Source organism: Mustela lutreola, chromosome 13 (genome assembly GCF_030435805.1).
Source record: "Mustela lutreola isolate mMusLut2 chromosome 13, mMusLut2.pri, whole genome shotgun sequence".
NCBI lineage: Eukaryota > Metazoa > Chordata > Mammalia > Carnivora > Mustelidae > Mustela > Mustela lutreola.
Window position 1 is genome coordinate 78,718,251 of NC_081302.1, and position 27,011 is coordinate 78,745,261.

Consider the following 27,011-nt stretch of genomic DNA (forward strand, 5'->3'; position numbering starts at 1 on the left):
ATTATTGTCATTATTAAGTGTTGTTGTTTGGATGTCTTATTGGAACTCCCTATTCTTCCTGAATCTGAATGTCAGTTTCCTTTCCTAGATTAGGGAAGTTTTCAGTTATTATTTATTCAGATAAACTTATCTGCCTCTTACTTGCTCCTCCCTCTGGAACCTCTGTAATGTGAATGTTTCTTCCCTTGATGTTGTCCAAGAGATCCTTTAACCCATCCTTATTTCTTTTTTTCTTTTTATATTTCAGCTTAGGTGCTTTCCATCACTTTGTGCTCCAGATTGTTGATCCATTCTTTTGTATCCTCTAATCTACCTTCATTTCCCTGTAGTGTATCTTTTATTTCAATTATTGTATTTTTTTCTAGTTTTCTAGTTTTTCTCCCCCCACTTTTTTTTTGTATTCTTCAATCCTGATTGGTTCTTCTTTTATATTTTTTATTTCTTTGTTGAAGTTCTCATTGAGTTTATCCACTCTTCTCTCTAGTCTGTTAAGCATCTTTATAATCATTACTTTAAAATCTTTATCAGATAGGTTGGATATCTCTGTTTTTACTTTTCTCTCTCTGTCTCTCTCTCTCTTTGAGGTTTTTGTCTTGTTCTTTCATTTGGAGCATATTCCTCTGTCTTCTCATTTTACTTGGATTTCTGTGTTTTTATGAATTAGGCATAATATTACTCTCCTAAGCTTAAAGGAATGTGTATGGTTGTCCCTCATGTAGACTGCATGTGCCTGGTCACTTTGGTTGCCTGGCTGGAGCTGTGCCTGGCATAGGATGAGATTCCCAAGGCATTCTTTGCTAGAGCCACCCTGGTGCGATGGCCTGAACTGAATTAAGCATATAACAGGATGTTCTTAGGTCTCTCCTGGCATCCTGGAAGGACAGCTGAAGCTGAAGTGCATATAAGTCAGGTGTCCTTGGGTACTCTACACAGGGGGCACTCTGGCAGGTGGCTGGTTCCAAGGGAGGCTCAAGGTATAGGTTCCTAGGCTCTCTATGTAGGGTGATTGGAGTTGAGGTATGTATAGCCCAAGGGGTTCCCAGGGCACTCTCTCAGGACATAACCTGGTGAATGGTGCAGTGCCAAAGTAGTGTGGGCCAGGAGTGTTCTGGGGTGCTTTGCTCCTGTGTCACCATAGTGAGATGGCTGGGGCTGTAGTGAGTGCTGACCTGGATTGTCCCAGTGGTGCCATGTGGGCCCACCTTGGGCTGAAGTGGGCTAGGGGTCTAGACTCACTGAGGTTGTAGACTGGCTAGGGCAAAGTAAACTCCCATCTACACCATCAAGGTGGAAAAGGAACAAACTGTTGCACCTAGCTGCCCCTCCAACCTAGAGTTTTCTAGAAGCCCCCCACACTATTTGTCAGAGTTTAAGGGCTGGCTCTTTATATTCTAGTTGCTCTTTTAAAGTGAGGGTATTTGTTTTGTTTTGTTTTGTTTTTCTGGATGTCTGTAGCTAGTACGGGCTAAGGGCCTGGGGCTTGCTGAAGCAAAAGGCTGGCTATGGCACGCAGACTATGTTCCTATTGGTAACTATGAAAGTAGAGGGAGAACACAAACCATGGTACTCATTAGCCCCTCTCACCTGGAGAGAGTTCAAGGGGCTCATCTGCTGCTTCGGAGGGTTCTGGGGATGGCTCCTTTATATTCTAGTTGCCTTTTTTAGACTGTGGCTTCTTTTTGTTTGTTTGTACCCCAGGACATATGAATCTTCTCATGGTCATTAGGTATTACTGCTGCTCCCCACTGCATTTTTCAGTGTCAGGGCTGGGTATTCCTTTTCTTACTGTGTCTCCATCTATCTTTTATGGTGCAGAAGCTATTCAGTCTGCCCTCAAGAGGAATAAATAGGTGTAAATTTGATGTGTCTGTGAAGGAGGTGATTTGAGGGTCTTCCTGTGTCACCATCTTGGAGCAGACCTTCCAAGTTTTCTTTTCTTCCTTCCACCCACCACTAAAGTGCCACACCAAGACAGTCACTAAAGCAGGAGATTGATTTGATTTGTGCTCAGGCCCCTATTAAAAGGCTATCTCATGTCAATGATAATACTTTAAGCCACACTGTGGTTTTTTCCCCTCCATCTTACTTTGACCCAAGAGCAGCTTTGACTGCAAAGAAGTAGAAGGCATTCTGCCAATGATGTGTGTAATTTTATACTTTTGCAGAATGAATATTTTCTCCAGAACTGTGAGTTGAAATTTTCCAATTTATGTCCCATCTGCCTCTAGCCTTTCATGTGTATTCTGCAGCAGAGGTAAAAAAAAAATGTCTTTTACTCTGCTCTTTCTAGGTAATATACAACTTTCTCTTCTCAGAGTATAGCAGTATAACATTCAACTCATAACCTGGATCATTTTATTCTCTGAAAAGTATAAATTATTCACTTCCTTCTCCCCAAATTTCTCAATATGTTAAAATTATCCCAAGAAATGGAACTCTGACTTCAAACAACTGCAAAGCTAAACACTGAAGCAATAGGAATATTTTATATTGTGACTCAAGTTTAATATCAAGTTCTGGGTAATAACAAGCAAAAACCTTTCTTTAATTCACTTATTTCTCATTTAGCACTACCTTTTATGATTGAGCATCTTCTTCCCCATCGTACTCTCTCATGATCCAAAATCTTAAATGCTCTTTTTAAAAAAAAGTTTAAAGTTTTTTATACATACCAACTTGTGCCACTTCGAAGTAAGTATTTAATTCCAGGAGTCATTAAATGACAGAATTACTTCATTTTGTGGAATAACTCTCCTGAATAGTCATTTATTAAAAAAAAAAAATCCACTAAGCAAATACCATATTCTAGGCATGTTTCCAGGTGTTTAGGACTCATCAGTAAATTAAACAATGAGACCTACTCTCATAGAGTTTGCATTGTAGAAAATAAAAATATACAGTAATGCCTGTTGCTTGTTAGAAGGTAATCACTGCTATGAAAGTGTATATGAATATGAGGGTAAGGAGGCTCACCAACACTGCATAGCCTTCATATAATCTTCATTTTTAATTTTAACTTTTTATTTATTATATGCCATGGGGAACTGATTCCTTTAAGACTTTGTTACTTACACCTGATCACACACATTTAAAAAAAAAAAAGAGTGATTTAACCCAAGTTCTTGTTTCTAATAAGATGTTCCTTTCATTAAATAATTCTGTTCCCTTACTATGATTAAAGCTCTGATGTATATCAGATTAAAAGCTTTGCACACTCCAAGTGAAAATCAAAGTAACATTCACTGGGCAAAAAATATGGTGTTCTTTTCCTGTTTTGTTAATTTTTGCCTCCATCAGAAAGGATGAATACCCAACTTTTGTAGCAACATGGACGGGACTGGAAGAGATTATGCTGAGTGAAATAAGTCAAGCAGAGAGAGTCAATTATATGGTTTCACTTATTTGTGGAGCATAACAAATACCATAGAGCACAAGGGGTGTTAGAGAGGAGAAGGGAGTTGGGGTAAATTGGAAGGGGAGGTGAATCATAAGAGACTATGGACTCTGAAAAACAATCTGAGGGGTTTGAAGTGGCGAGGGAGTGGGAGGTCAGGGTATCAGGTGGTGGATATTATAGAGGGCACAGATTGCATTTGAGCACTGGGTGTGGTGAAAAAATAATGAATACTGTTTTTCTGAAAATAAATAAATTGAAAAAATTTAAAAAAATATGGTGTTTGTCCTTTCTGAAAAACAATCTGAGGGTTTTGAAGGGGCGGGGGGGTGGGAGGTCGGGGTACCAGATGGTGGGTATTATAGAGGGCATGGATTGCATGGAGCACTGGGTGTGGTGCAAAAATAATGAATAATGTTATGCTGAAAATAAAAAATAAATTTAAAAAATATGGTGTTAAAATTTTTTTTTAGTGATAAAGTAGGTTAAGTTTATAAAGCTTGAAAAAAATTTCTTTACAGAGAACTGCCATGTCAGGTTGTCTGCGAAATTGGTTTCATTCTGCTTCCTTCTGTGTTGTATTTTCTAGAGCAGGAGCTCTGAGGTGTGAAATGCTGAGAAAATGACATTTTGTGGGTTTTGTCACTAAATGATAGATTCATTTGAACTTGCACCGACTGTTGTTTCCTTCTTTTAGTTTAGCTACTTGGAGAAGCTTCTGCTGGTTCATGGAGCTTGGAATCATTTTCGAGTGACAAAGTGTATATTGTATTGTTTCTACAAAAATGTAGTGTTATACGTTATTGAGGTAAGAAAAGAGATACACTTTCTTTCACGGAAAAGTTATGTCTTTCTTTCACACCAAGCTTGGTACTTTAGGGTTTTAGGTTTTTTTCCCCCATATTTGTATCACTTAAATTACCATTGCATAATTCTGTGTTAGGTTTTCACTTAGAGTTATTCAGTAAATTTGAATCTCCTAACTATCATCCTGACTTTTAAAATACCCATATAAATGTTTATTTTAGCTATGGAAACATATTTTTAAATATTTTGTTGTGAAATAATTATAGAGTCATAGGATATAAAAATATATTTAGAAGGTCCTGTGAAACATTCACCCAATTTTCCCCAAAGAACACCTTGAATAACTCCTGGACAGTATCAAATATCAAATATTGGGATATAATCAACAGAGCTTATTCATATTTCACCAGCTTTACACATACTTGTATATGTAATTCTGTATACTTTTATCCACTTGTAGATTGATGCGAACACCAAAGAAATCAAGGCAGAGGACTATTTCCCTCCCCAACCCTCCCCCAATGATATAAACCAGTTCCCACACCACAAGGGTCCCCTTCATGCTACCCCTTTATATTCACATCCATCCCTAACCCCTGACAGTGACTAATCTGTTTTGTATCCTTATAATTTTGTTCTTTCAAGAATGTTATAAAGATGTAGTCATGTAGTATATAACCTTTTGAGACTGGGTTTTTTCAGTCAGTATAATTCCCTTTAGACTGATACAAGTTGTTCCCTTTATCATTTGTTCTCTTACCATAACATTTATCATCTGCCTATTGAAGAGCATTTGTGTGCGGGTTTTGTACAAACACAAGTTTCCACTTATTCAGGAAAAATGTCCAGAGTACAATTTCTGGATCATATGGTAAATGCAGGTTTAGTTTTAAAAGAAACTATCAACTATTTTCCAAACTGACTTTACCATTTTTAGTTCCCGCCAGCAAAGCATCTGTTAACTTATTTCTCTGGATCTTTACCAGCACTTGATTTTATAACTATTTTTGGGTTTTTTTAGCCATACTGATAGATGGGTAGTGATATGTCACTGTGGTTTTAAATTGCATATCCATAGGGGCTAATGATGTTGAACATCTTCTCATGTACTTACTTGCTATTTTCATATCTTCTTCAGTGAAACATGTCTTCATATTTTTGTCCAGTTTCTAATTGAACTGCTTTTTTGCTCTTAAGTTTTGAGAGTTCACATATTTTAGATATTAGTCCTCTGGCAGATAAGTAGTTTGCAAATATTTTCTTTTAGGCCGTATCATGTTGTTTTGTCATCTTAAAAAGAGTCTTTCAGAGTACAAAAGTTTTTAATTTTGATATGGTCCAGTTTATATATTTTCCTTTTATAGATTATGCTTTGGGTTCTATGTCAAAAAACTTTTTGCCTAGCTTTGGGCAGTGGCAGTATCGTAGCCAATGAGGTTTATCCAAGGCGCTATTATTGCTAATTGAAAAAACTTTTTGCCTAGCTCTAGATTCCAAAGATTTTCTTCTCTATAGTTTTCTAAAAGTGTTTTACACTTAATGTCATGTTTCATTTTCAGTTGATTTTTGTGTCTAGTGGAGGGTTTAGATTGTCTAGTTGTTTTGCCCATAGAGATCCAATTATTTCAGTACTATTTGATGAAAAGACTATCCTTCCATTAAATTGATTTTCCACCTTTGTCAAAAATCAGCTGGGCAAATAATGAAGAAATAGAAAATATGAACACACTATAGTAAGGAGATGAGGTCAGTAATCGAACACCTCCTTGGAAAATTATACCAGTCATTCAAAGAAGAATTAACACCAGTCTTCCTCAAACTCTTCCAAAAAGTTACAGAGAAAGTAACACTTACAAACTCGTGTGAAAGAGGGATATCCTCTAAATCCATCAATGTTGTTGCAAATGATGGGATCTCATACTTTTTTATGGTTGAGCAACATCTCATTGGATATGTATATCACATTCATCTAATGATGAACACTTGGGTTGCTTCCACCTTTTTTCTGTTGTGAATAATCCTGCAATAAATATAGAGGGGCATAGATCTTTTTGAATTAGGAGTTCTTTCTTTGGCTGGGCCAGTTACAATTGTTAGTAGCTGCAGATGCTACAATTTGCTGAAGCAATAGACAAAATCATTCTGAACCTGTATAACTCAATATCATGCTTTACTGAAGCAATGCATTATTGGACAATGAGATCTAAATATTTCATTAAAATTATTTCTTGATACAGAAAGAACAGTAACAAAGAATAAAATAAAAATTCTAAAATAAATGGACTGGCTTTCTGTTAGGCTCACTCAAGCTTGATTTTACTTATATTTTGGTAAAATCCCATTTAATGACAAAAAAAGAATGATAAAGTATCTTAAGTACTACAATGAATGGAAACATTTAGGTCAATATTGATATAAAACTTCTTGAACATTTTTCTCTTTCAGCTTTGGTTTGCCTTTGTTAATGGATTTTCTGGGCAGATTATATTTGAACATTGGTGCATAAGCTTGTACAATGTGGTAAGCATTCCCCATCTCTATCTGAGAGCATGCTGTTTATGTCTGGGAAGTGTATCTAAGTCAATCATCTGCACATAGCAGGCAGCACAAACTCATCTTTAGAGCTTTGTTGCTGCAACACATCTTGCAGAATCCCATACTTGGCACACATGGTTTCAATCATAAGAGATCATTCTGTAGCAACTATATTAAATTTCTGTGCAATGCATTTTGATAATACAGCCACAACCTCCTTACTATATGCCTGTACAATGTGTTTAGGCTTTTAAGCCAAGTAGTTATTACTGAACTCTACCTCTACCTATATATATATATATATATATATATATATATATATATATTACATTTAATTAATATTTATTTGTATCTTTATATGTGGGTGTGTGTTTATAGTATAATTCCATGGCCTTTTAAACCTCCTAGTAGAAAATTTGTCCTTTGGTAAATATTTCACCCTGTGTTTGTAGGAAATGATGAATTTTGATATGAAGTCCTATAATAATAAACAATTTTCTGAAACTAACAATCCCATACCATTACTTAACTCATTTAAAATTTAAAAACTAGAAATAAACAGTATGGTTAAATGGTCTTTTTATTCACCTTTGAATTTTTGTTTTATATTTCTTGTTTATTATTCCACTTTAGAGGTGAGGGATACCTGGCATAAAAATTAGATTCCCAAGGAGTATATCAGGACCTTTCTTTGCTGCTGTATGTATGCATTATCATAGCATATTACGATCTGACACTCTGTGCCTTAATCCCTAAAATTCTGTCTTCTAGGGGCTTAAATTCTGAAACAGCATAGACAAAAGTCATTGAGTGTCCAATAATACAGAAATGTCTAGTGCTATGAATAGTTGTGTACATGTCAATTCTAGACATATTTGGCTAGAGCACTACATCAGTGGACTTAACTCATACACGTATTTGTCTCTACCAGGCTTTTGGTCGCAGATGACAATACTCATTTTTTTAAAAGTTTCAATACAGACTGGGATGGCAGAGTCTTTGTGTGAGAAAATTCACTATGAAGGCATAGGCCACAGAGATTGGTCAATGGAATTTTTTTTTTAATAAGCAGTAAATGAGGGCTATAGTGGGAAACAAAATTATGGACATTTTAGGATAATATATGACTTATTAATATCCATTGACTTATTAAATATCTCATTACATATATATTTTATGGATGGGAAAAAGATAGCTACAGGCAATAAGAGAGCCAGATTGCTTATTTAAAGATTTTATTTATTTATTTGACAGACAGAGATCACAAGTAGGCAGAGAGGCAGGCAGAGAGAGAGAGAGGGAAGCGGGCTCCCTGCTGAGCAGAGAGCCCGATGCGGGCCTCGATCCCAGGACCCTGAGATCATGACCTGAGCCGAAGGCAGCGGCTTAACCCACTGAGCCACCCAGGTGCCCCAGATTGCTTATTTAATAACTAAATTTAAATAGGTTGTCATACTGTTTCTGGAGGTCATATATAATTTCTGCCTCTGGCCATACATGACTAAACTGCTATAAGGAATTACCTTCTTACGAGAAATAACCTAAGTGTCAACAAAATATATAAAACAATTATTTTCAAGCATTAAACAACAGGCTTCTCATGGCTGTTATCCTTGAGAGAAGGACTATTTCCAAGCCATGGTGCAGGAAGATGGACCCCCCCCCCCAAAAAAACCCAGGTGTCGTAATGATTGAAGACACAAAGGTTGGAGCTCAGTGAGCCCAGGTAGCTAGAATGTCAAAAAGGGAACTATACTGAGAGAGACAGAAAGAATGACTCTGAAGATCTGTAGAGAGCCCTCTTGAGTCTTTGGTTGTGGTTTGTGTATCAATGAGAAAAATCTACCCAAAGCTAGGGAAAGAACTACCAGAAAGCAGTAGGATGAATTCTTAGAGCTAAATCAGGGTTAGGAATAACTTGTTACACATGATATTGGGAAAACTTAAGTTACATTTTTAAAAATAAAGATAAATTAGACCTATAATAAACACTATTCTAGGCCCATAATAATACAACTTAAAAGCAACCTTAAAAAAAATCAAACTAATTACAAGTTACTTACCTACAAATTGGAACACAGGCAAACAATATTTAAAGAGACGAGACGTCCTTCAACCGATGAATGGATAAAGAAGATGTGGTTTGTATATACAATGGAATATTATTCAGCCATCAGAAAGGATGAATACCCACTATTTTCATGGACATGGATAGAGCTGGAGGCGATTATGCTAAGTGAAATAAGTCAAGCAGAGAAAGACAATTATCATATGGCTTCACTCATAGGTGAAATATAAGAAACAGTATAGAGGATCATAGGGGAAGAGAGGGCAAACCGAATGGGAAGAAATCAGAGGGGAGACAAACCACGAAAGACGCTGGAGTCCAAGAAACAGACTGAGGGTTACAGAGGGGAAAGGGATGGGGGAACGGGGTAACTTAGTGACGGATATTAAGGAGGGCATGTGTGGTGATGAGCACTGTGTGTTATATACAACTAATGAATCATTGAGCCCCACATCAAAAATGAATGATGTACTCTATGTTGGCTAACTGAACATAAAAAAATTCCAAAAAATTAAAAATAAATAAATCTTAAAAAAGAAAAAAATAGAGAGACTTAGGGGGCTCCAAAGCCATGGAAAACAATATATACAAATAAACTAAAAATAAGGAATTGAAAAAAAATTTAAGTACTCAACACAAAATTTGAAGTAGTGCATCCAATAAAAGATAATGGTCATGCAAAGAAATAGGAGAATAAGATCCATAATGTGAAAAATAAGGCAATGAGAACAGATACAAAAATTATAAAGTTGTTAGAATTAATAGATAAGAACTTAAAACAGGTATTTTAAAGCATGTGCCAGAATATAAAGGAAGAAATGAACATAATGAGGAGAAAAACAGAAGTAATAGAAATGAACCAAATAGAACCTTATGATAAAAAATACAAATAGAAAATGGACATTTTGCTGGATAGGATTAAGAGCAAATTAGAAACTTCAGAAATGGGATCAATAAATTTGAAGACATAGCAATTACAGAAGCACAGAGAGAAAAATCAGAAAAACACAAATGTTCTCCATAACCAAATTGTTGAAAATCAGTGACAAAGAGAATAATCTTTAAATCAACCAGATAAATATTACATATAGAAAATAAATGCATATAGAAAACCATGCATGGCAGAAAACAATGGAATATTTTTTTTTTTAAGATTTTCTTTATTTGACAGAGAGAGATCACAAGCAGGCAGAGAGGCAGGCAGAGAGAGAGGAGGAAGCAGGCTCCCCGCTGAGCAGAGAGCCCGATGCGGGCCTCGATCCCAGGACCCTGAGATCATGACCTGAGCCGAAGGCAGCGGCTTAACCCACTGAGCCACCCAGGCACTCCAATGGAATATCTTTAAAGATCTGAAAGAAAAAAGAAATCCACTAACCTAAAATTCTATATGCAACAAAAATGTCTTCTGAAAATAAACCAAATAAATAGAAGATTTATCACCAGACCTATAATAATGTTGAGGGAAGCTCTTCAAACAAAAGAAAAAGTATACTAGGATGAAATTTGGGTCTATTCAAAGAAAGAAAGAAAAACAAAAATGTTAATTATGTGGGCATTAATAGAAGACTTACCCTTTTCCCCTCATTTTCAGTTATGATGACAGATAACTGTTTAAAGCAAAATTAATAATGTATTCATTAATTTAGAATAAAAATATATAACTATAGCACAAAGAATAGGAGGAATTTGGGAGTGTACTGTTATTTGAATTTTGTGATAGATTGTGTATGTATACTGTAAACCTTAACAACTGAAACCACCAAAAATTATGGCTAATGAACCAATAATGATGATAAAATCTTATTGTTCAATTACTTCAAAAGAAGTCAGTAAATAAGGTAAAGAGGAAGACTAAATTCAACAACAACAACAACAAAAAGTGATTTAAATCCGACCATATTTATAATTACACTGAAATGCAAGTGGTCTAAATATTCTAATTAAAAGGCAGATATTGTCAGATTGGATTAACAAAATCAAAACCTATTTTGGGGACACCTGGGTGACTCAGTTGTTAAGTGTCTGCCTTTGGCTCAGGTCATGATCCCAGGGTCCTGGGATCGAACCCCGCATTAGGCTCCCTGTCAGTGGAAAGCCTGCTTCTCCCTCTCCCACTCCTTTTGCTTGTGTTCCCTTTCTCACTGTGAGTCTCTTTGTCAAATAAAGAAGTAAAATTTTTAAAAAGCCTACTTCGAATATAAAGACACAGGTAAAAAGAAAAAGGATGAGAAAATGTTTATGATGTAAACAATAATTTTTTAAAAAGCCAAAGGGGCTATATTAACAACAGAATAAAAGCCTTCAGAAATGACTAGTGATGAATATGAATATCTCTTAACTATAGTGTTAACTTATTAATAACACATTAGAATCCTAATAGGTAAGAATAACATAGCTCATTAGAAAGTAATTAAAAATAAAGCAGATACTGATATAATTAAATGACAAGTTAAGTAAATTAACTCTAACATTCAGAGACTTAATCTCTCCTTAATGGATAGGGTCTGGGTACCCTAGCCAACCTATCACCTCCATGAGCCCTGGGACCCCAGTCTATACCAGCACCAGCCGTTGGCTTCTGATGAACACTAAGAAAGTGCTTCCGTGAAAAACCTACAGCTAACATCATACCTAATGGCAAAGTGTGTTCCCCTAAGATGAAGAACAAGAGAAGAATGTATGTTCTTACCACTTCTATTCAACACCATCCATACGTAGGTCCTATCCAGTGTAATAAGACCAAAAAAAAAAAAAAAAAAAAAAAAAGGATTGACAATAATGCTTGCTTTAGTTGCTGCTAACATTCTGTATAAAATTCTAGAAAAAATTCTAGAAAATCTACGTAAGGTCATATGTTGTGTTAGATTGTTATAATAAAGGTCCCCCAATTTGTTCATGCCCTTCTGTATCCTTTTGGTGTACCCACTCACACTGACTCTGGGTTTGGCCCTGTGACTGGGTTAGCCAATAAGACAACAGCAGACACAAGAAGCTCAGAGATGTGAAAAATGCTTGCTCACTGAAGCTTGTACCATCTTGTTGCTTTTTGTGAAGAATCCCTGGTTAAACAGAAACAAAATGGAGCAGAAATATGTCAGTTCTATCTTCCTGCTATTTTCCTCTCTTCTCCTTTTTTAACTTCTTACCTCACCATTTTTTTTCTCTTATTATTATACCTACTACTATAAGGTTCCCTCCTTGACAAGGTCCAGAACTTTTTAAAGGATCATGTATTTTTAATTTAATATGGTTGCTAGCATAATGATTGTTAATAAAGTATTTGAAGAGTAGATGAATAGGAAACATCCCTTTGGTTCTGATAATAATTATCAAGATAAAGAATTTTCGTGTATTTTTTAAACCTAACATTCACAATATTATGTGCCAAGATCTGGAAAGTGAACTAGCTTATAAAGCAACTGGTTCTTATGAGGGATACAAATGTCATTAGTGGTAGATATATTTGTCAATATTATGCCTTTATTTAAGTATCTAGATATTCAATTTATTTTTATACTCATTAAACAAGAATAAGTTAATTCATTTTAATGCTTATAAAGCAACATTTACAGTTTAAAATCAATCAGAAAAAGTCATGATTTGTTAAATGTGTTGGAATCCATATAATTCATTAATATCTTCTTCGCAAATAATTTTTATTTTTAAATAGCTTAAGACTTACCAGAAGATACAAAAGCAGTTCTGTATCTCCTTCAACCAGTTTCCCCCATAATGATAGCTTAATGGTTGTAATACATTATGAAAGTCAGGAAATTGACATTGCTACAGTATTAACTCAGTTACAGACTAAAAGTTCTTTTTAACAAATCCTTGTTTTCTATGTAGCTTTTCACTTCATTACCACCTTTTTCTCTGGGGATCTTTGAACAGTGTTGCAGTCAGAAGAGCCTGCTTGCATATCCACAGCTCTACAAGATTTCTCAGGCAGGGAATACTTTCAACACAAAGGTAAACAGAAGATTTATTGCAGGCCTTTCAATCTCAACTTAACACCAACATTACCTTTGGTCTTTTCCTTTTCTGATGCTTAAAAAAATAATTTACAAAGCAAGGGATGCAGCCCTGTGCAATCATTTACCTTGTAGTTTAGTTTAACCAGGGAATTGAGGTTTAAATAACAGTATGTGGGAAGACAAACCTTAAGAAAAAGAAACAAGGCACCTCATATGGTCCCACAGATTGTGTGCTGAGCAGCTTCAGGAGGCATGCTGTGTGCAGTGGGTCTGTCCTGGCAAATACTTTTGTCTTTTTAGATAATACAAATGATTCCTTTGGTATGATTTCTTCCTGGGATCATGAGTTGAGATTTAACAGGGGAATTAAAGAAGTTTTACAGGCCATAAGAGTAAACCTAATTGCATCTCAATCATTATTAGTGAAGATTTAAAAAATACAGACATCTGCAAGTATCTTCTCAAATTAGTGTTTTTGTTTTCTTTGGGTAAGTACCCAGTAGTGCCATACTAGAGCATATGATAATTATATTTTTAACTTTTTGAGGAACTTCCATACTGTTTTCAACAGTGGGTACAGCAATTTACATTTCTACCAATAGTACACAAGGGTTCCTTTTCCTCTACATTCTCCCCAAATTTGCTATTTTTCATATTTTTTTTATTTTAACCATTTTGACAGGTATAAATTGATATCTCATTGTGGTTTTCATTTATATTTCCATGATGATAGTGATGTTGAGCATCTTTTGATGTGTCAGTTAATCATCTGTTATATCTTCTTTAAAAAAATGTCTATTCAGGCCATCTGCCCATTTTAAGTCACATTATTTTTTTGTGGGGTTTTTTTTTTTTGGTGTTGATTTGTGTAAGTTCTTTATATATTTTGCATATTAATACCTATGCACTTGTATTTATTGCAACATTGTCTGCAATAGCCAAAATATGGAAGCACCCCAAGTGTTCATCAATAGATGAATGGATAAAGATGTGATAGATCTATATATCTACACACACACACACACACACACACACACACACACTGGAATATTACTCAGCCAGAAAAAGAATGAAATCTTGTCATTTGCAAAAACATGGATGGACCTAGAGGATATAATGCTAAGTGAAATAAGTTAGAAAAAGACAAATAACATATGATTTCACTCATATGTGGAATTTAAGAAACAATAAGTGAACAATGCAAAAATAGCAAAGAAGTAGACTCTTATATACAGAGTATATAAGAGAAATAGACTCTTATATACAGAGTATATAAGAGAAGTAGACTCTTATATACAGAGAACAAACTGGTGGTTACCAGATGAGAGTTAGGTAGGAGGATGGGTGAAATAAAGAGAATTAGGAGTACACTGATCATGATGAGCACTGAGTAATGTTTAGAATTATTGCATCATTATATTGTACACCTGAAACTAATATAACACCGTATGTTAATTGTACTTCAGTAAAAAAATATAGACACCTGGAAAAAACATGGGTTTTTAAATGTATTGCTTCATGGCTCAAAATATAGTCTATCTTATAAATATTTCAACTTGAACAGAATGATTAAATTAGGTCAAGTTCATATTCAAACTTCTACATTCTTATTTTCTGTTCATTATCCTATCAATTATGGAGAGGAACTAAAATCTCCAACTGAAAGTATAGATTCATCTCTATCCCTTTGAAATTCTGTCAGTTTTGCATCATGTATTTTGAGGTACTCTTAAGAGGTATATCAATGTTTAGGATTATTATATTGTCTTGATTGATCCCATTTTCATTAAGAAATTGTCTGTTTTCTTCTTTGATCTGAAATCTACTGTCTAGCATGTCTAGCATGACCACTTCAGCTTTTTTTAATGTTTCTATCTTTCCATCCTTATACTTATATAACCTTATAACCTTATAACAGCCTTATAACTCGTGTCTTCATATTTAAAGTATGTTTCTTATAGGCGGTTTGTAGTCTTGCTTTGTTATCCAATCTAATAATATCTGCCTTTATATTGAGTGTTTAAAGCATTTATATTTAATGTGTTTATTGATATGTTTTGGTGTAAACTTACCATCTTTCTAAATATTTTCCATTTTTCCCAATTATAATTTCTTTCCTTGTTTCCTGTTGTTCTGAGTTCTTTTGTATTAATTTTTGTGAGTTCCATTTCATTTCCTTGTTGGCTTTTTAGTTTTAATTCTTTCTTTCTTTCTTTTTTTAAGAATTTGCTTTAGGCTTTATACCATACATCCTTAGGCTAATATAGTCTTCAGGTGATATACTAATTCACACACAGTATTAAAGACTTAATACTATACTCTCATTTCTTTCCTTCTGACCTTTGGTCTATTGTCATACATGTTACTTTTACATATATTAAAAACCCCGTACCATATTCATATTTGTGTTTGAACAATTGTTTTTAAAAGTGATTTAAATAGCAAAAGAAACAACTTGGGGTTTTTTTCCCCCCAAAAGATTTTTATTATTTATTTGTCAGGGAGACTGAGCAAGCAAGGGGAACAGCAGGCAGAGAAAGAATCAGGCTCCCCGATGAGGGACTTGGTCCGAAACCTGGGATCATGACCTGAGCCAAAGGCAGATGCTTAACCAATTGAGCTACCCAGGCATCCCAGCAAGAGAAACACTTAAATCTTTACCCATATATTTATTATTTCCAGTGATCTTCTGTCCTTCGTGTAGATTCACATTATTATTTATTGTAATTTTCTTTCTGCCTGAAGGACTTCTTTTAAAATTTCTTGTAGTGTAAATCTGCTGATGATGAACTCTTTCAGCTTTTATATATATCTCAAAAAAAATCTTCATTTTCCTTTACTTTTAAAACTTATTTTTGCTTGGCATAAAATTTTAGGTTGATAGTTTATTTCTTTCGGTAATTTCTATTGTCTTCTTGAATTGTTTTTTTTTTTTTTAATTTTTTAAAAAATTTATTTGTTTGACATACAGAGATCACAAGTAGGTGGAAAGGCAGGCCAAGAGAAAGGAGGCTCCCTGCCAAGCAGAGAGCCTGATGTGGGGCTTGATCACAGGCCCTGGGATCATGACCTTAGCCGAAGGCAGAGGCTTTAACCCACTGAGCCACCCAGAGGTCCCTTCTTGCATTGTTTTAATGTGGAATTACTGTTATCTTCATCTTTATGACTTTACTGTGTCTTTTTTTCATCTGGCTCCTTTGAAGAGCATTTTCTTAATTACCAGTAAACATAGGAGTGCATATATATGTTTCAATTAGTGTTTTTGTTTTGTAAATACCCAGTAGTAGAATTACTAAATTATATGGTATTTCTATGTTTAATTTTTTGAGAAACCTCCATACTGTTTTCTACAGTGGCTGAATCACTTTGCATTGCAACCAACAGTGCACAAGAGTTCCTTTTTCTTCACATCCTCTTAAACACTTGTTTTTTGTGTTTTTGATTTTAGCCATTCTGATAGATAGAAAGTTATATTGCTATCTTGATTTGCATTAACATGATGATGAGTGATATTGAGCATCTTTTAATGTGTAAGTTGGCCATCTGTCTTTAGAAAAATGTCTTTTCATTTTTAATCAGATTATTTGTTTTTTTGGTGTTGAATTGTAGAAGTTTTTACATGTATTTTGGATATTTGCCCCTTATTGGATGTATCATTTGCAAATATTTTCTCCTTTTTTTTTTTTTTTTTTTTTTGTTTAGTTGTTAGCTTCCTTTGCTGTGTACAGAAACCTTTTATTTGATATTACCATGACTATTCTTGAGTTTTGTTCTGGAAAAAATTTAATCCTTGTGGATCTGCATCTTAATATTTATTAGGAAGGACAGGAGTTGTGCTAAGTACAAGGATAATTTTTCTCCAGTACTGAGACAAAAACTTCAATGTATTTTACCCAATGTTCCATGAGTCTTGAGGTTTTCCAATTTAGCATTAACTGTGCTTTTAAACCAGTTTCTTACATTCTTTCCTAAAAACAGCTTTGCTCCAGGAAATTTAGGTCACAGGACAAAATATGTTTTTCCACATTTTTTTCTTCTTTAGTCTTTAATTGGTGAGTCTTCCTAGCAAGCATGAAAATAACTGATATATTTTTAACCAAAAGAAGTTCAACCATCTAACCCCAAGGTGTACTCTTGTCTGACTCTAAAGATCTTATATTATTAAGATTTCTTCTAATAAAATTGTATGTGGTACCTTAAAATTTATTTTGACCAGAGTCTAGGTGGAGATGTAAAGGTTCAGAGTGTATCATATGAAATAAGGTATGAAATTATTTAAAATACTATAGCCTAAGTATTAAAAATATTTTTATTTCTTTTAAAAATTACTTCTGGTTCTTTTTCATTAGATAATTTAGGACTTTATAATTTTTTATTTTTTTAATTTTTTAAAAAAGATTTTATTTATTTATTTGACAGACTGAGATCACAAGTAGGCAGAGAGGCAAGCAGAGAGAGAGGAGGAAGCAGGCTTCCTTCTGAGAAGAGAGCCTGACGTGGGGCTCCATCCCAGGATGCTGGGATCATGACCTGAGCTGAAGGCAGAGGCTTTAACCCACTGAGCCACCCAGGCACCCCAGGACTTTATAGTTTTTTAAAACAAATATCCTATATTTGAGTTCCATACATTTACATTTAACTTTTCTTTTCAAATAATATCTCATACATTCCCAGTCATTTCTTTTAGAAGTAAAAGAAATGGAATTTTTCCATCTTCAAGAAAATATTTTGGCTTTATAACTGTTTTAAACTATAAGCAATTTTATAATATCTCATGTTTTTAGGTTTAGACCAGTGTACTAGCATAACTTTCTTGCCTTGCTTTCTTTTAGGTGTTTTGGTTTCAATGCTTAAATGCTTTGATCCATTCCTTCATTCTCTTCTGGATGCCCATGAAAATGCTGGAGCATGGTAATAGCTTCATTGTTTCATATATTCAACAAAGAGTATGTTTTTCTCACTGGGGCCAATATTCTGTGTTGTGTGTATGTGTGTTTATATGTATGTCTCCACAGAAAGAACTTAAGGCAAAAAAAAAATGGGATTTAAAAATATTTACCGATATGTAATATTATAATTACATTGACATTTAACAATAATAAATAATATGTTACATATTATTACATATAATAATAAATTATAATTTATTATATAAATAATAATAAATAATAAATTGACATTTAACAATTGATCTTTAGAACACATTTTCCTGGTCTTTGACATAAATAAATTGAATATTAGTGCTTTTATTGTTATATATAAATATATAATATATAAATATATAAATAATAATAAATAAATATTACATAATAAATTATGAATTATATAAATAATAAATAAATAATAATAATAAATGAATTGACATTTAACAATTGATCTTTAGACCACATTTTCCTGGTCTTTGACATATATAAATTGAAAATTGGTGCTTTTATTGTTAATTTGTAGTAAGTAATTGAGTCAGCACGTCTGATAGAAAGCTCAACACCTTGCATAAGTTTGAAATTTATGTCTGTTTCTTGTTTCACTTCCCAAACTTGACGTTTCAATTTAGACTATAATACAAGTTCAGTATACTTTATTATTGGACCAAGTCTCTTTTCTATCCACCAAAAGATCTAACAATTGTAAATATTTATGCCCCCAATATGGGAGCAGTCAATTACATAAGAAAACTGTTAATCAAGATAGAGTCATATTGATATGAATACATTAATAGTAGGAGATCTTAACATGCCTCTCTCAGCAATAGACGGATCATCCAAGCAGAAAATCAATAAGGAAACAAGAGCATTGAATGACACATTGGACCAGATGGACCTCATAGATATATACAGAACATTCCACCCTAACACAACAGAATACTCATTCTTCTCAAGTGCACATGGAACCTTCTCAAGAATAGACCATGTACTGGGTCACAAATCAGGGCTCAACCGATACCAAAAGACTGAGATTATTCCCTTCATATTTTCAGACCACAATGCTTTGAAACTGGAGCTCAATCACAAGTAAAAGTTTGGCAGGAACTCAAATACTTGGAAGTTAAAGACCACCTTGCTTAAGAATGCTTGGATCAGAGGGAGGAGTCAAGATGGCGGAGAAGTAGCAGGCTGAGACTACTTCAGCTAGCCAGAGATCAGCTAGATAGCTTATCTAAAGATTGCAAACACCTGAAAATCCATCGGCAGATCGAAGAGAAGAACAGCAATTCTGGAAACAGAAAAACAACCACTTTCTGAAAGGTAGGACCGGCGGAGAAGTGAATCCAAAGCGACGAGAAGATAAACCCCGGGGGGAAGGGCCGGCTCCCGGCAAGCGGCGGAGCAACCGCGCACAAAATCAGGACTTTTAAAAGTCTGTTCCGCTGAGGGACATCGCTCCAGAGGCTAAACCGGGGTGAAGCCCACGCGGGGTCAGCGTGGCCTCAGGCCCCACAGGGTCACAGAAGGATCTGTGTCTGATCCTGAGTCTGAGTCTGAGTGTCGCAGAGCTTGCGGGTATTGGAACGGGAAAGCCGGCTACAGAGACAGAGCCCACAGTAAGCTCGCAGCTTGGGGTGACCTTGAACCGGTCGCAGGCTCAGTGAGCTCGGAGCGCGGCTGGAGGTCAGGCAGACGGGAGTAACTGGGCGCTGTTCTCTGAGGGCGCACTGAGGAGTGCGGCCCTGGGCTCTTGGCTCCTCCGGGCCGGAGACCAGGAGGCCGCCATTTGTATTCCCGTCCTCCGGAACTCTACGGAAAGCGCTCAGGGAACAAAAGCTCCTGAAAGCAAACCCGAGCGGATTACTCACCCCGGCCCTGGGTAAGGGCAGTGTAATTCCGCCTGGGGCAAAGACACTTGAGAATCACTACAACAGGCCCCTCCCCCAGAAGATCAACAAGAAATCCAGCCGAGACCAAGTTCACCTACCAAAGGGTGCAGTTTAAATACCAAGGAGAGCAGCGGAATTCCAGAGGAGGAGAAAGCCAAGCACAGAACTCATGGCTTTTTCCCTGTGATTTTTTTTAGTCTTGCAGTTAATTTAATTTTTTTTTTCATTTTTTTTTTTTTTCTCGCTTTCGGGTAAAATTTTTTTTTAACTGTTACCTTTTTCTTTTTTAACGATTTTTTACTAGTTTATCTAATATATATATTTTTTCTTTTTTACATTTTTCTTAGGTGTTTTCTTATTTTAGTTCTTTTCTTTTTTTCTTCTTTGGTCTTTCTTTTTTTCTTTCTTCCTTTTTGAACCTCTTTTTATCCCCTTTCTCCCCCCTCACGATTTTGGATCTCTTCTAATTTGGTAAAGCATATTTTCCAGGGGTTGTTGCCACCCTTTTAGTATTTTACTTGCCCCTTCATATACTCTTATCTGGACAAAATGACAAGACGGAAAAATTCAACACAAAAAAAAAGAACAAGAGGCAGTACCAAAGGCTAGGGACGTAATCAATACAGACATTGGTAATATGTCAGATCTAGAGTTCAGAATGACAATTCTCAAGGTTCTAGCCGGGATCGAAAAAGGCATGGAAGATATTAGAGAAACCCTCTCGAGAGATATAAAAGCCCTTTCTGGAGAAATAAAAGAACTAAAATCTAACCAAGTTGAAATTAAAAAAGCTATTAATGAGGTGCAATCAAAATGGAGGCTCTCACTGCTAGGATAAATGAGGCAGAAGAAAGAATTAGTGATATAGAAGACCAAATGACAGAGAATAAAGAAGCTGAGCAAAAGAGGGACAAACAGCTACTGGACCATGAGGGGAGAATTCGAGAGATAAGTGACACCATAAGACGAAACAACATTAGAATAATTGGGATTCCAGAAAAACAACAGAGAGAGAGGGGAGCAGAAGGTATACTGGAGAGAATTATTGGGGAGAATTTCCTCAATATGGCAAAGGGAACGAGCATCAAAATTCAGGAGGTTCAGAGAATGCCCCTCAAAATCAATAAGAATAGGCCCACACCCCGTCACCTAATAGTAATTTACAAGTCTCAGTGACAAAGAGAAAATCCTGAAAGCAGCCCGGGAAAAGAAGTCTGAAACATACAATGGTAAAAATATTAGATTGGCAGCAGACTTATCCATAGAGACCTGGCAGGCCAGAAAGAGCTGGCATGATATTGTCAGAGCACTAAACGAGAAAAACATGCAGCCAAGAATACTATATCCAGCGAGGCTATCATTGAAAATAGAAGGAGAGATTAAAAGCTTCTAGGACGAACAAAAACTGAAAGAATTTGCAAATACCAAACCAACTCTACAGGAAATATTGAAAGGGGTCCTCTAAGCAAAGAGAGAGCCTACAAGTGGTAGATCAGAAAGGAACAGAGACCATATACAGTAACAGTCCCCTTACAGGCAATACAATGGCACTAAATTCATATCTCTCAATAGTTACCCTGAATGTTAATGGGCTAAAGGCCCCTGTCAAAAGACACAGGGTATCAGAATGGATAAAAAAACAAAACTCATCTATATGTTGTCTACAAGAAACTCATTTTAAGCCCGAAGACACCTCCAGATTTAAAGTGAGGGGGTGGAAAAGAATTTACCATGCTAATGGACATCAGAAGAAAGCAGGAGTGGCAATCCTTATATCAGATCAATTAGATTTTAAGCCAAAAACTATAATAAGAGATGAGTAAGGACACTATATCATACTCAAAGGGTCTGTCCAACAAGAAGATTTAACAATTTTAAATATCTATGCCCCCAACGTGGGAGCAGCCAACTATATAAACCAATTAATAACAAAATCAAAGAAACACATCAACAATAATACAATAATAGTAGGGGACTTTAACACTCCCCTCACTGAAATGGACAGATCATCCAAGCAAAAGATCAGCAAGGAAATAAAGGCCTTAAACGACACACTGGACCAGATGGACATCACAGATATATTCAGAACATTTCATCCCAAAGCAACAGAATACACATTCTTCTCTAGTGCACATGGAACATTCTCCAGAATAGATCACATCCTCGGTCCTATATCAGGACTCAACCGGTATCAAAAGATTGGGATCATTCCCTGCATATTTTCAGACCACAATGCTCTAAAGCTAGAACTCAACCACAAAAGGAAGTTTGGAAAGAACCCAAATGCATGGAGACTAAACAGCATCCTTCTAAAGAATGAATGGGTCAACCGGGAAATTAAAGAAGAATTGAAAATAATCATGGAAACAAATGATAATGAAAATACAACGGTTCAAAATCTGTGGGACACAGCAAAGGCAGTCCTGAGAGGAAAATATATAGCGGTACAAGCCTTTCTCAAGAAACAAGAAAAGGTCTCAGGTACACAACCTAACCCTACACCTAAAGGAGCTGGAGAAAGCACAAGAAAGAAATCGTAAACCCAGCAGGAAAAGAGAGGTCATAAAGATCAGAGCAGAAATCAATGAAATAGAAACAAACAAACAATAGAACAAATCAACGAAACTAGGAGCTGGTTCTTTGAAAGAATTAATAAGATTGATAAACCCCTGGCCAGACTTATCCAAAAGAAAAGAGAAAGGACCCAAATAAATAAAATCATGAATGAAAGAAGGGAGATCACAACTAACACCAAAGAAATACAAACAATTATAAGAACATACTATGAGCAAACCTACGCCAACAAATTTGACAATCTGGAAGAAATGGATGCATTCCTAGAGACATTAACTACCACAACTGAACCAGGAAGAAATAGAAAGACTGAACAGACCCATAACCAGTAAGGAGATTGAAACAGTCATTAAAAATCTCCAAACAAACAAAAGCCCAGGACCAGACGGCTTCCCGGGGGAATTCTACCAAACATTTAAAGAAGAACTAATTCCTATTCTCTTGAAACTGTTCCAAAAAATAGAAATGGAAGGAAAACTTCCAAACTCATTTTATGAGGCCAGCATCACCTTGATCCCAAAACCAGACAAGGATCCCACCAAAAAAGAGAGCTATAGACCAATATCCTTAATGAACACAGATGCGAAAATACTCAACAAAATACTAGCCAATAGGATTCAACAGTACATTAAAAAGATTATTCACCACGACCAAGTGGGATTTATTTCAGGGCTGCAAGGTTGGTTCAACATCCGCAAATCAGTCAATGTGATACAACACATCAATAAAAGAAAGAACAAGAACCATAGGATACTCTCAATAGATGCTGAAAAAGCATTTGACAAAGTACAGCATCCCTTCCTGATCAAAACTCTTCAAAGTGTAGGGATAGAGGGCACATACCTCAATATCATCAAAGCCATCTATGAAAAACCCACCGCAAATATCATTCTCAATGGAGAAAAACTGAAAGCTTTTCCGCTAAGGTCAGGAACACGGCAGGGATATCCATTATCACCACTGCTATTCAACATAGTACTAGAGGTCCTAGCCTCAGCAATCAGACAACAAAAGGAAATTAAAGGCATTCAAATCGCCAAAGAAGAAGTCAAATTATCACTCTTCGCAGATGATATGATACTATATGTGGAAAACCCAAAAGACTCCACTCCAAAACTGCTAGAACTTATACAGGAATTCAGTAAAGTGTCAGGATATAAAATCAATGCACAGAAATCAGTTGCATTTCTCTACACCAACAGCAAGACAGAAGAAAGAGAAATTAAGGAGTCAATCCCATTTACAATTGCATCCAAAACCATAAGATACCTAGGAATAAACCTAACCAAAGAGACACAGAATCTATACTCAGAAAACTATAAAGTACTCATGAAAGAAATTGAGGAAGACACAAAGAAATGGAAAAATGTTCCATGCTCCTGGATTGGAAGAACAAATATTGTGAAAATGTCTATGCTACCTAAAGCAATCTACACATTTAATGCAATTTCTATCAAAGTACCATCCATCTTTTTTGAAGAAATGGAACAAATAATGCTAAAATTTATATGGAACCAGAAAAGACCTCGAATAGCCAAAGGAATATTGAAAAAGAAAGCCAGTGTTGGTGGCATCACAATTCCAGACTTCAAGCTCTATTACAAAGCTGTCATCATCAGGACAGCATGGTACTGGCACAAAAACAGACACATAGATCAATGGAACAGAATAGAGAGCCCAGAAATAGACCCTCAACTCTATGGTCAACTAATCTTTGACAAAGCAGGAAAGAATGTCCAATGGAAAAAAGACAGCCTCTTCAATAAATGGTGGTGGGAAAATTGGACAGCTTCATGCAGAAAAATGAAAGTGGACCATTTCCTTACACCACACAGAAAAATAGACTCAAAATGGATGAAGGACCTCAATGTGCGAAAGGAATCCATCAAAATCCTTGAGGAGAACACAGGCAGCAACCTCTTCGACCTCAGCCGCAGCAACATCTTCTTAGGAACATTGCCAAAGGCAAGGGAAGCAAGGGCAAAAATGAACTATTGGGATTTCTTCAAGATCAAAAGCTTTTGCACAGCAAAGGAAACAGTTAACAAAATCAAAAGACAACTGACAGAATGGGAGAAGATATTTGCAAACGACATATCAGATAAAGGACTAGTGTCCAGAATCTATAAAGAACTTTTCAAACTCAACACCCAAAGAACAAATAATCCAATCAAGAAATGGGCAGAGGACATGAACAGATATTTCTGCAAAGAAGACATCCAGATGGCCAACAGACACATGAAAAAGTGCTCCATATCATTCGGTATCAGGGAAATACAAATCAAAACCACAATGAGATATCACCTCACACCAGTCAGAATGGGTAAAATCAACAAGTCAGGAAATGACAGATGCTGGCGAGGATGCGGAGAAAGGGGAACCCTCCTACACTGTTGGTGGGAATGCAAGCTGGTGCAGCCACTCTGGAAAACAGCATGGAGGTTCCTCAAAATGTTGAAAATAGAACTGCCCTATGACCCAGCAATTGCACTATTGGGTATTTACCCTAAAGATACAAACGTAGTGATCCAAAGGGGCACGTGCACCCGAATGTTTATAGCAGCAATGTCCACAATAGTCAAACTATGGAAAGAACCTAGATGTCCATCAGCAGATGAATGGATCAAGAAGATGTGGTATATATACACAATGGAAATCTATGCAGCCATCAAAAGAAATGAAATCTTGCCATTTGCGACAACATGGATGGAACTAGAGCGTATCATGCTTAGCAAAATAAGTCAAGCAGAGAAAGACAACTATCATATGATCTCCCTGATATGAGGAAGTGGTGATGCAACATGGGGGCTTAAGTGGGTAGGAGAAGAATAAATGAAACAAGATGGGATTGGGAGGGAGACAAACCATAAGTGACTCTTAATCTCACAAAACAAACTGAGGGTTGCTGGGGGGAGGGGTTTTGGGAGAAGGGGGTCGGATTATGGACATTGGGGAGGGTATGTGCTTTGGTGAGTGTTGTGAAGTGTGTAAACCTGGTGATTCACAGACCTGTACCCCTGGGGATAAAAATATATGTTTATAAAAAATAAAAAATTAACAAATGTGAAAAAAAAAAAAGAATGCTTGGATGAACCAGGAGATCAAAGAAGAACTGAAACAATTCGTGGAAACCAATGAGAATAAAGACACTTCGGTCCAAAATCTATGGGTTACGGCAAAGGCAGTCCTAAGGGGGAAATACATAGCCATCCAAGCCTCCCTCAAAAAAATTGAAAAATCCAGAATACACCAGCTGTCCCTACACCTTAAAGAACTGGAGAATCAACAACAAATTAAGCCAACTCCACACACAAGAAAGGAAATAATCAAGATTAGAGCAGAGATCAATGAGTTAGAATCTAGAGATAAAGTAGAACATATCAATGAAACAAGAAGCTGGTTTTTTGAAAGAACCAATAAGATCGATAAACCATTGGCCATGCTAATCCAAAAGAAAAGAGAGAAAGCTCAAATTAATAAAATTATGAATGAAAAGGGAGAGATCACAACTCACACCAAGGAACTAGAAAAAATCATCAGAAGTTATTATCAACAGTTATATGCCAATAAGCTAAGCAACCTAGATGAAATGGATGCATTCCTGGAAAACTATAAACTCCCAAAATTGAACCAGGAAGAAATTGACAACCTGAATAGACCCATATCTAGTAATAATATTGAAGCAGTGATCCTGATGTAAAATTAAACAACAACAAAAAAATTATTTGGGAAGTTTTTCTACAGACTGACTTGGATCTAATACAATTAAACATAGGAGATGCCCTTATGAAGTATATACTATGGGTGTACAATGGCTTCACATCTACAAATTAAAGTATAAAATGTAATTATTTTTCTTTAATCAGATTTAATTTCCATTGGGTATTACTAGGCATATTGCCAGTGGACATATTGCATATTACTGTGGACATATTTCTTTTAAACATTGAGTTTGAGTTGCATGTGTTTGTGTTTGTTGGTATTTAAAAGAACTGATCTTCCACTAATATAGCTAAAGTCCTTTCTTGTAATGAAAATGGGCAAAACTTTCAAATGATAAATATAGCAAAATCACCAGTTTACAAGAAGTTCCTTTTGGGGGCGCCTGGGTGGCTCAGTGAGTTGAAGCCTCTGCCTTTGGCTCAGGTAATGATCCCAGGATCCTAGGATCCAGCCCCAGTTTGGGCTCTCTGCTCAGCAGGGAGCCTGCTTCCCTGTCTCTCTCTGCCTGTCTCTCTGCCTACTTATGATCTTTCAAATAAATAAAATGTAAAAAAAAAAAAATTATTGAAAAAAAAAAAAGAAAAAGAAGTTCCTTTTGGGATGGAAGTGTGAGGGGCTCTTTGGATTTGCTCTCCACCCAAATAAGCCAAACTGGTCAAAACTATAAAAGCACAACTCTGCAAATTTTCTGTATATTGTCTTAAAACACAAATGAAGAAACATTTACTTAAGCAAATCTATTGCAACTCAGTAAGAATGCTAAAAGTCTGTGGCATTGTAGCCATGACCTACTCCTTCACTCTCTTATTCACAGCCTAGCTTGATGGAAGCCCCACTGTAGACAGAGGTGGTTAAGAGTGTAGGACTAATAGTCTTCTCAATTTTCAATCAGGGTTACCATATCTCACAGGAGGGGCAGCCTACTAGCATTTCTCATCCCCCCCTTCAACTCTAAGTTAAAGAGGCAAAATTGATGAGTGTGGCTAAGAGATTAGAGCTCCTCTTTTCCAATCAACTTATATCCATAGGACAGTCTCTGCCACAAGCATGACACGCTAAGAATAGTGAGTTCCTGATCACTCTCACAACAGCTTGCTTGTAAGGCAGAGAATCTCTAAGAGA

At 35.9% G+C, this 27,011-nt stretch overlaps 1 protein-coding gene and 1 non-coding gene across 3 annotated transcripts in view; both read left to right on the forward strand.

The window, feature by feature from the left end:
• LOC131813534 (phospholipid-transporting ATPase IB-like) overlaps positions 1–27,011 on the forward strand; it is a 249,604-nt gene that overhangs the window by 174,873 nt on the left and 47,720 nt on the right. For both annotated transcript variants that reach the window (XM_059143871.1, XM_059143873.1), the window contains 4 exons: positions 4,092–4,202; positions 6,647–6,721; positions 12,651–12,773; positions 17,611–17,689. In XM_059143871.1, coding sequence (XP_058999854.1) covers positions 4,092–4,202; positions 6,647–6,721; positions 12,651–12,773; positions 17,611–17,689 — 388 coding nt within the window. The remainder of the gene's footprint in view (positions 1–4,091; positions 4,203–6,646; positions 6,722–12,650; positions 12,774–17,610; positions 17,690–27,011) is intronic.
• Positions 5,604–5,738, forward strand: LOC131814262 (U4 spliceosomal RNA). Its single transcript, XR_009347234.1, has one exon. It is a non-coding gene; the product is annotated as a U4 spliceosomal RNA (small nuclear RNA).